General features: G+C 40.3%; 1 protein-coding gene across 1 annotated transcript; it reads right to left on the minus strand.

The window, feature by feature from the left end:
• Positions 1 to 1,745: 1,745 nt before the first annotated feature.
• barx1 (BARX homeobox 1) lies at positions 1,746 to 5,032 on the minus strand. The gene is made up of 4 exons (XM_085275500.1): positions 4,420 to 5,032; positions 3,076 to 3,355; positions 2,527 to 2,611; positions 1,746 to 2,245 (listed from the first exon to the last, which is right to left on the minus strand). Exons 1-4 carry the CDS (start codon positions 4,619 to 4,621, stop codon positions 2,081 to 2,083), a joined length of 732 nt encoding a protein of 243 aa, XP_085131626.1. The 5' UTR covers positions 4,622 to 5,032; the 3' UTR covers positions 1,746 to 2,080.
• Between the last annotated feature and the right edge of the window lie 5,948 nt (positions 5,033 to 10,980).

The following is a 10,980-nucleotide window of genomic DNA, read 5'->3' on the forward strand; positions in this document are numbered from 1 at the left end:
CTACTACATTTAGCTGTTTCCTACAGCTGTTATTTTACACTGATTACTTTTAGCTAACCACCCAGCTAATAGTATTACTTAAATGTGCCTGTTGTGCTGTTTTCCACATTCGCTTTGTCTTTTTTCTATTTAGGAAACCTTTGAACTATAACTTTGAGTCAAAAAATTGAACCTGATTTATTATTAATAATAATATGAAAATACTGTTTTTTATACTCATGTAGCATTTGTATTTAGAGGCAGTGAAGCTTTGAGACGCCACAGTTCTAATGATGAGAGTGATGAGAGAGCCCGCGTTTGTGATGATGCACCGATGCCTGAGAGTGTTTAATGCGAGGAGCCCGACGAATTTCCGGCGGAATTCTCAATTCCAACTCAGCATTTATTTTTATTAAAGACGCAATTCAGCGTTTGTTTTTCTCAAGTTGATCAGCTGAAAAAGCTAGAAATGCATAGAAATGTATGGCTTTAATGAACATTTAATTTAATTTAATGAACATTTAGAAAATACGGGATTAGGCCCCCGACGTGACAGCAACACAACAAAGAAGAAAAGAAGAAAAACGTATTCGAAATAGTTCGCCGATCAGCTACGCGTTAAAGTAATAATGTGTTCAGCAGGATAGCTTTTTAATGAAAGCTATCCTCATCTATCTATATATATATCTATATCTATCTATCTATCTATCTATCTATCTATCTATCTATCTATCTATCTATCTATCTATCTATCTATATCTATCTATCTATATCTATATCTATATATATATATATCTATATCTATCTATCTATCTATATATATATATATATATATATATATATATATATATATATATATATATATATATATAGATAGATAGATAGATAGATAGATAGATAGATAGATATAGATATATATATAGATAGATGAGGATAGCTTTACTATTAAATAAATCCATATATATATATATATATATATATATATATATATATATATATATATATATATATATATATATATATATATATATATATATGAGGTCTGCGAGTAAAGAGAGTAACAGAAGACATATTCCGGCATTTTTATTTGATGTATTTACTTTTTACTAGTAAACCTTTATCTGTTCACTGTTATCGTTCAGCTTTGGTTTACTGAGATCAGAATTTCGTTTTATTGCCACAGAGGCGTTAAGGGAAAACTGTCTTTAATAACAAGCTAAAGAAATAATCTTCTCACCTCATGTTTTCATTATTATTATTATTATTATTATTATTATTGTTATTATTATTTCGCAGTGGTTCTTCCTGTGCAGTCCAGATCTGTCAAGTTATTACCTTTTATATATTCTGATTAACATGTTCACGATAAATTCAAGCTAACGATACTGTAACATATTCTCCTGTATTCGCATTCACCTAAATGGCCCTGATATGTGAAAGGAGACCTATTTTGTATTCTCACCCCCCAAAAACTCCTCATTAAATAAATCCATATTTTTATTTCGATTAAGAAAGAGAAGCCCCAATGCTGCTACATGGAATCATGACATTACCACAGCAGGACACGCAGGTCAACAGCAACTAGTCCTAAACCTGAGCGCCTTTACGCCCCCGTCTCTGTTATCTGGAGCCTGGTGAATCGCTGCGAACTTGTCTGAATGTGCAGATATGTATCCATGTTAGGCGCGTGTGAACAGGGCCGCGCGGGGCCGGTGACGACACGCTTATCTTTAACCATGCCCCCTTTGCAATAAACGGAGAAGAGCCTTAGTGAAAATATATTTAATAATTAATCAAATGCAAAGTTACACAAAGGGAATGCAGGACAGATAAGTGAGAGCTGATCCTTAGAATATAAAGAGTTAGACCTACTGCAAATATTTGAGTCCCCTCCTCAACAGCAGCATCACGAGGGAATGCCACAAAAACGCCGGGCTGCTGGAGGATGTCGCCTCGTGCACGTTAGGTTTCTGTAGGGCTTTTTTTTCTTTTTCTTTTTTTCTTTTCTTTTTTTGCACCAGGTGGCCGTACGGTCCAGCAAAAAATCCCCCTTTTTTCAGGCACTCTGAGCGTCCCACAGGTTCATAGATAAAGAGGCTGGTCATTCCTCCTGAGCGTTCTCTAAGTGGGAGCTGGAGCCATCGGGCCGGTCAGCCTCTGCGGTGGATCGCTCCTGCTCAGAGAGCTGCTCGCTGCTGGGGATGGAGTTCTTCTTAGGGCGACCTTTGGGCTTGGTCGGGGACTCCAGGCCGCCGCCCTGCAGCACCTGCGGGAGAAACTCGGTTTTAGCCTCAGAGTACAGACGGTGACTCATACATGCGATTTGGCGTCCTTAACAAAGTTGCACACCAACATATTCAATGCAGGACCCCCCCCCCCCCCCCAAAAAAAAAAAAATAAAATAAAATAAAATAATACTGCTGAATTTATTCCGCTGAACTGCATTTCCCATCAGGATACGTTGAAAGAATGGAAAGCAGAAGCATCTCTTTACTTTTGCGTTGAGCTTGCATGTTAAACAGACTGTATTAAGTCCAGCCAACTTACAATTTTCTTCCATTTCATCCTCCTGTTCTGGTACCATGTTTTCACTTGGAGCTGACTCAGACCGAGAGACTCTGCGAGATCTATTCTGTAAGACACAAAATCAAACATATCATTAGAAGAAGAAGAAAGCAGTGTGGACCACACTTCCAAAGACCTCATCAAGTCACCAGGATAATAATGAGGTTTTATTGCTACCTGTTGCAGCTTGTAATAGCCTCATTTCGCTTTAGCTTTCTAAAGGTGGAACGACCCAGATCAAATGGAAGCTCTCACCACCGGCCACCGTGAAAGCGCTCAGGTGTGGTTTGAGCAGCCAGGTTAACGCAGCAGTTTTAGATTAAAAGCTGGACGAGGTTCGTTCGTTTAAACACACACTCAGTGTTTCAATGCAAATAGGAAACAGATAATAAAGACATGAATTAGTGATGTGAGAGAAGTTTTGCAGTGCTGTGAAGCAGTCTGCAGGTTACAGGCTGGAATAAATCCTACAGTAAGTCCCGGGAAAGCAGCTGTCTTTATCGCCATTATCCTCGGCGGTTTCCTGCGCACCTGTCGGGTGTAGAAAGGTACTTCTGCTTCTCGAATCGTTTCTCCAGGCCCATCAGCTGCAGCTCGGTGAACACGGTGCGGCTGCGGCGGCCCTTCTTGGTCTTGCTGCCTGCGTCGGCTCCGTGCTCCAGCTTCCCGCGGAGGTGGAGGTCCAGCGGCAGGTGGTGGGACGCTGCGCCTACCTGAAGGCCCGGGGCCGCGGACAGGAGCGGGGAGCCCAGCGAGCAGGACAGCGGGGACATGGGGAACTTTAGGAGGCTCGTCTGGTCGGCTTTAAGCACTGTGAACATGGCCGGGAAAGGAAACAACATATTACCCACGGCAATGAGGAGCAGATTTCAAAACGAGTTGGTTTTATTTACTCGATGTTTTCGAGGAGTGGGGACCCAAGGGGGGAACAACGGCGTAAACTACAAGTGGACCTTTAAAATCGATTCCCTGATCGTTTAAGGTGGGCAGCTCTCGGAGGCTAAATGAGTTCCCCGCAAACGAAAAGTCGTTTTAATATCGTGTGTTTTCTGCAGAGGACGCATGTGACAGCACGCACACGCTGGAGCAGATTTCAAAGCGCTGCTGCCACACGGACAGAAAAGCATGAATGACGTAGATACGATTAAGTTCTACTTATTTCTGATACCAAACATTATAAGCGTGGAAGGTTAGAATAAGGCGTCAGTATTATTGTGTTATTGTCGTTAGACATGTTTTCAAAGGTTAAAGGTCACATGATGTGAACATTAAACGAAACAAAGCACAGCTTCAAGCTTTAAAATTGGAGTAGCTACTGTGAATATTAAAGAGGCCTGAAATTATTATTAATAATCGGGAAAGGAAATTAGTCTTTCTCGTTCTGTGACTCGAATTGGAAAAAAGGCAAATGCAGTTCTACCCTAAACTACTACTATTATTATTATTATTATTATTATTATTATTATTATTATTATTATTATTATTTCTAGATATTGATCCATCATATTTAGATACCGTCACCGAGCGCTCATCAAAAGAAGAGCTAAGATTAACATGAATCTCATCGGTGATCCACGCTTTAACTCATTTAAGCTTCTAATATGTTTTTGTTATATTCTGTTTCTTAATCAGATAAAACCCATTATTTAAAAACTTTACAGTAATTCATTTTCATAATGCGCCTGCCTTTTTCTTGTTTACAGTGTTACTTAAAAACAGCGATAAGAAAGGAAACATTTCCCCCATGCCTACATTTGTAATTAAATGTGAAATCCCCTTTGAATATTTCGCTATTGTATTAAATATTAATGCGTGTATTATCCCGGTGTGTTTTTTCCACACCGCTATGAAAGACTCATCCATCTTTTGCCTTACCCAGTTGGTTATGGAAAGGCCGCGCAGAGAGTAGAGCTTGTACTCCGAATTTAAGCAGCTCCCCGGCCGGAGCCGAAACTTTGTGCTCCGGGTGATCTGTGAGGATCTCCTCTATCATGAAACTCCTGTAGCGATGAGTTCTGTGGTCTGCATGAACATCCGGAGGATAGTAATGCGCCCCCATGTCCAAAGGATGCTGCATAATCTGGCTGTCGGTCACCGGAGCGCGTTTACCCGATTATCACTCCCTTTCAGTGGCCCAAGCCGGAACTCATATTCCCTCTGTTGCGCTGCTGTAGTCCGAAGATCAACGCTGTGGGCAAAGTTATCCTCAGATTTAGGATCAAGGCAAGTATTGAGTACAGGTTGCCGACTTTTTCTGTGCGCCTGCGGCTCCTGGTTTCTTTTTTTTCTCTTTTCTTTCTTTGTGTTTGTTTTTTCTTACGCTCTACTTCTGTCCAGATTTGATCCCATGTGGAGCAGAAATCTGGAACCGAAAGCAAAACTTTGACCCAAAACTCCCAAATCCTGCCGCGTTCATGCCCGGTCCCTGCGTGTGAAGCGCGGAGCTATTTGTCAGGAGCGGAGCTCGTCACCTTGGCAGTGAGTTGAGGAATAAGCTTCGGATTTTAAGAGTCTCGTCATAGCTCCACCTCTTCTCGGGGTTTGTGTGCTGTCTGCCTTTGCTGACCCAAAGTTACATGCAAAGCCACACTTGTCCTGCATGGATTTATGCAAAAGGGAAGAAAATAAGGACCTGAGAGGACGGGCCTGCAAGTGACTTTTATATGTTATTAAAGTCACGAGCCTGGAGACTTGGCGCAGTTAGTGTGATACTGCAAAATGGAACACAGGGAACAAATGTTTGATATGTGATGCTTTTTCAGAATGTGATATACTTTTTTATTCATAAGCAATCTGTTGTTGGTTATTACCCATATTAGGCCATTGCATTAAAATGCATTCATTTCGCCTGTAACGCTGTTGCCAATAAATAATCAATAAATGAAGCCCATCCCCTTTTCTCTACTGCTGTGTTCCTTTATATGGTGCAATGAATGTAAAAAAAATATTACCGCAGATATGATTCAAAATCATTGCTGTCTCACCGCTGAGGTAGTTCCCTGCTTTAGGTGAAACATCTCCGGCATCTTCATTTTTCACTATTTTTTCTCTGAAATTGTGAAAACCCTCCCACAGGACAGCTTCAGCGGCTTTGAAAGCCGCTTGGTCGCACTGTGTTTTAATCTATAGAGCGGTAGAAGTAAAGGACAGTGATTCACACAATATTTGTTTTAAGTTAAAGAGCAGTGGATAGTAGCTAATGGATCATACCACTGTGAGGCATAGGAAGGGGAGTTTTCCAAAACGTAAACATGTGTTTTTATTATTATTATCATTATTATTATTAATAATTCATTTATATTTATTATATATTTTAACATTATATAATTCTATTTACTCTGATGCCTAAAGATGAGGAGAACAAAAGGATGATTTTTATATCTGGAAAGTTTTTAAGTGAAACAGCTATGAAAATTATTTTTACAGATTTTATTTCTCTCTCTCTTTAAATAAATACCTAAACAGGTCTAAACAGAAAATCTAAACACCATCTATACACCACCACAACAAAAGAAATGACCAGGAAGTAACAATAAGGGCATGTTGAATATCCAATAATCTGCAAAAGGTTTTAACCACTTGTTGGTTTCAGTTCGCATTCTTAAATCCACAGTCTCTGGGACTCTATTAAGCACTTTGTGCAGCCACATGGCTGTGAATGATAATTCCTGAGAGCTCTGCTCGATGTGCAAGAAGACACCGGGTCAGAAGAATAGTGCTCTGTGTCCTCACAGATCCTTGTACCTGTCAAATAGACTCTGTGTGGCAGCGTACAGATGAGAGCTGATGCTATTTGGTAAAGTATGATAATGATTCAGCTCTGCACACTGCAGGTTGTTGGGTAACAACCTCCCCCTGGTGGGCATTTCGGAGATTGCAGATTATGCTCCTTGATAACGTTTCTGCAGTAAAAAATCAAGAAAAAATACATATACTGCCTTTAGATGCTTCTACTGCTGCCCTCCATAATCACGTACACAGGTTTTGCTTTCCTCACCTTGTACGTTTTCTTAACATACATATTTCTCACCAAAAATAACAAAACAAAACAAAAAAAACCCCCCCGAATGTGAATATTTTGTTCTTTTCTTATGGATAGTTTTCACTGTTTTTCATTTTCAGAGAACGACACACTCAACGGTCATTTATTAAAGCAAAAACTGAATACAGATTATGTTTTCTGAACAATATTATAGTTACAGTGCACAAAGTAATCTAAACCATATTGGTCTGGCTCATTATTTACAATGTGAAGATATGAGTGTTTCTTGAATCTTTACATAGTCAAACTAATAAATTGTATTTAGGAAAAACAAGGCGAGTTCCAACAAACAATATGCTACCACTAAATGAGAAGAAACATTACCATTTTTTGAGACAAAAACATTTAATAATGTCACTCATTTCAGACAATGAAGCAGTTTCTTCAGTTGATCACACTGACCTTGATTTTCTATACACAAAACTTAAAAGAACATCAGAATACAGTCGCTATTCAGTATACACACCTTGTCCTATGTATTGTACCAAAACAATGTCCATTTATTTTCCAAATATAGAAAGAGCATCATCTTTTTCAAATTTTTCATTTGCTGACACTGATACAAAACTCAACGTCTTACAGGGTATAAGTGAGTTCAGCTACAGCAATGTTCAGATTGATGTGTGTGGTAGCTCATAGTCACTGTCAAATATCACTCATGACAACTTTTTGCTGGTTTGTATGCTTGTATTTGCTGTTCTGATCTTCCTTTACCATGCAGCCTACCTGCATCACTATAATAAACAGCCACTAGGATGCACCAGTGGACTACAGGAACGAGCTCTGTTTCTCAAGGATCATCTTTCTGTTATCCCGCAGAAGCAGCAGTGTGGCCTGCCGAATGAGCTCTGTACAAAGAAAAGAAATCTGACTTCTGCTCTCCTAACCTTTACCATATCATTTTTCTGAATTCAGGGGGTCATTTCAACAGCTAAAAATAATTGCTGGTACCCAGTGGTGCTTACATTGTAGGTATAGTGGAACAGGGGAGTAAAAAAAAAAAAAAAAAAAAAAAAAAATAGACAAAAGCAGTTTAGCACTACAGCTAAATATTGTTTTGTGTTTTTCCTCTTCTTCTCTTTTGCCTACATTTTAAGCACCATTAGTTGCTAAGTTCTTTATATCAAGGGCGCAGATTTGGTTTAGGCATTGGTGGAGACAGATGATTCAACCACCGAATGCTGCCCTGTTTCTTTTTTTTTTTCCTTTTTGTCTTTGCTTCTTGATAAAAGCAGAAATATACTTGCCTACATATGCCATTCTACATGCTTTTAAACCATTTAAAATTACAATTCATAGTTTTATATGTGAATTATATAAAGTTAAATTACTATTAAGCAAATGACGGACTAAGTATTTTAGGCTTTAGTTTACTTCAGCCATGTAACACAGGGTCTGGCTACCATAATCTGTAGTGGGCAAAAGCAAGATGACTGATCAGAGTGAATCACAGTCTGGCCCAAATAGAGAAGCACCAGTTTCTAGTGCAGGGTTTAGGCCCTTTGGTATGATCCCTATGTTTAATATGGTCACAACTAAATTTAGAGGGAAGGATTCAGATATTAGTCTAGGTGAATGGAAAAGTAATTTGCAGACAACATTTGCTTTGCAAGGAGTTCCTGTAGATTTTAGAGCAGAATTAACACTCTGTTACTTAGAAGGCAAGGCTAAAAGAGAGATTTTAATTCTAGCACCAGAGAAGTGTAATTGACCTGAGCTAATTTTTAATGAGTTAGATAAGTTGTATGGGGATAAAACAACTGCTTCGGTCCTGCGCTCTCAGTTCTTCAACGCTCGCCAAGAAACACATGAAGACATCAGTTCATTTGCACTGAGATTACAAGAACATTTTCTCAGGTTAAAGAGGAAGGACCCTAGAGGTATGAATGACGAAGATATTCTTCTCAGAGATCATCTGGTTGAAGGCTTGAGAGACACTGCCCTTAGAGGTGAATTCAGAACAAAAATTCTAATGAATGATCAGTTGACATTTGCAGAAATTAAAGCAGAACTAATCCTGAGGGAACACGTTTATGGTGAAATGGTTGATCCAGTCCAGTGTTTTGCTGCCAAAGGTGAAAGATACAAGACCTGTAATGCTAAGGATATGGAACAGATCAAATCAGAGTTGTGGGAGGACATGAACAAGCAAATGACTACACAATTCAATGATTTATCACAGACTTTGATCAAAGAAATCCGATCAGAACTTCATCAAGCTACACAAGGGACTTTGGACTGGAAACAGACTGACCAGTCCAGATCAAGAAAGGAGGGAGCAGACCCAGAGTCTACTCAAACAGCTATGATGAACAAGGTAGCCCCATCTGTAACACTTGTTCCCAGCCAGGCCACATAGCTCGGTTCTGTAAAAGCACGCCTAGATCTGGATCGTTAAACTAGACGACACCACTGTGGCGGCCCAGACAGTGGGTTGTGTCGATGCCAATGGGCCTCAAACTGATGTGAAAAAACTGATTGGAAAAGTTCCTAAAGTCAGCTTGTGTCTTGATGATGTCCCAATACAGTGTATTCTGGATACTGGATCAAATGTGTCACTGATAAAGAACAGCTACTTCTCTAAACACTTCGGCAGTAATGGTATGAAATTGAAGGATGCAAGCAGCTGGCTGGTGCTCGAGGCTGCTAATGGACTAGATATTCCATACCTGGGTTATGTATTGCTACATGTGAAGATTGGACAGGTGGAACTCCCTGAATGTGGTTTTTTGGTGATTAAGGACCAATGTTTAACCGACAGTGAAGGCGTCCTGGCTATGAATGTTATTTCACAGTGTTACGAAAAAATGGATCAGGAGAAGCCCTTAGCCTACCTCTCCTCTAGTGGAGCCGAACAGAGAGCTTGGACTACTGCTTTTCAGATTTGTGCCAGTCAGGCACGGTTTGCAGCTTTAGATGGGTCCATTGGGTATGTACGTACCATAAATCGCCATCCTATACAGATTCCCCCTCGGAGTGAGATGTTGGTTTGGGGTCGTACGAAGACTGGAGTGGATGGCAGGGATTATCAATGCCTGGTAGAACCTGTCGAGGTGGGTGAAGTCTTAATTGCTAGAACATTATCTACAGTCCATGATGGGAGGCTTTTGATTAGGGTCCAAAACCTTAATGACTCACCAATGTACCTTTACAGACATCAGAAGTTGGTAAGACTTTTATTATTGACCCAGCAGATATCATACAAGAGAATAGTGTGAACATGACTCGTGTTGGTGTAAACAGAGTATGGACAAGCCCTGCCCAAGGAGAAATGCATGTTCCCTGATTTAACTGGTCTTCATTTGTCCACAGAGGAATTGGAGAAACTGCAGGCTTTATTGCATAAGCACAGAGCAGTGTGCTCATGCATAATCTTCCTGTGCATGAGGAAGATTATGGATTGACAAGCACCATGCAGCATTCGATTCCTACAGGCAATGCTGCACCAGTCCGTGAGCGCTATAGACAAATTCCACCAAAGTTATATCAGGAGGTGAAGAGTTTGATTCAAGGTATGTTGGATGCTAACATCATTGTGCCTAGTTGCAGTCCATGGGCTTCTCCGATTGTGTTAGTCCGTAAGAAGGATGGGACACTTAGATTTTGTGTGGATTATCGTAAACTTAATGCTGTGACCCATAAAGATGCTTACCCTCTTCCAAGAATAGAAGAGTCACTTGCCAGTTTGGGTAACGCAAAGTATTTTTCCACACTTGATCTTGCCAGTGGATATTGGCAGGTTGGGGTGTCCCCACCAGACAGAGAAAAAACTGCCTTCACTACACCTGTGATGTTTACAGAACTTATTTTGAAAGGTCGAATGTAAGGCGGAAGGAGGAGATATAAAAAAAAAAAAAAAAAGACAACAGAAAACTGTAGATGAACAAGTTAGCGCTGCAGACTGGGTTGCCGCTGCAAGCCTGAGAATTAAAGAATAGAACTGAGAAATACTGAAGGTGTCATCATTAATGTTTGAGGCATGCAAACATTACATTGGCGATGAGAGTAAAGGTTACAACCAAAGCAAGACGAAGGAAGTTGCCCTACCCGGAGCTTAGGAGACAAGAACATGGCTGCACACGCTACTCCACTTCCACCCTTCGACACGGAGACCGACCTCGGTTCTGTCGGACCTCGCTGGACAAAATGGCTTCAGAGGTTTGAAAACTACACCACCGCAATGAATATTACTGGGGATGCGAGATTAAGAGCATTATTGCTGCATGTGGCTGGTGAAAAAGTGCATGACGTTTACGACACGTTAGCAACGGATGACGACAAGTACGCAGATACAAAACAGAAATTGTCAGCGTACTTTGCGCCTAAGAAAAACGTGCAGTATCAGATTTATCTGTTCAGGAAAGCGGTGCAGGAGTCAGGTGAAACGTTGGACA

The sequence above is a fragment of the Mchenga conophoros genome, linkage group LG5 (genome assembly GCF_057382185.1).
Source record: "Mchenga conophoros isolate Kocher_MC1m ecotype Shallow Benthic linkage group LG5, M_conophoros_male_GT1.1, whole genome shotgun sequence".
In the NCBI taxonomy this organism is placed as follows: Eukaryota; Metazoa; Chordata; class Actinopteri; order Cichliformes; family Cichlidae; genus Mchenga; species Mchenga conophoros.

Excerpts from the sequence above, each read along its gene's own strand:
- barx1 (XM_085275500.1), bottom strand. The coding sequence starts at position 4,621 with ATGCAGCATCCTTTGGACATGGGGGCGCATTACTATCCTCCGGATGTT. Across the intron at positions 3,356-4,419 it reads GCCTTTCCATAACCAACTGG|TGCTTAAAGCCGACCAGACG; the intron begins GTAAGGCAAAAG and ends CCATGTTCACAG. Across the intron at positions 2,246-2,526 it reads GGATGAAATGGAAGAAAATT|GTGCTGCAGGGCGGCGGCCT; the intron begins GTAAGTTGGCTG and ends TTTCTCCCGCAG.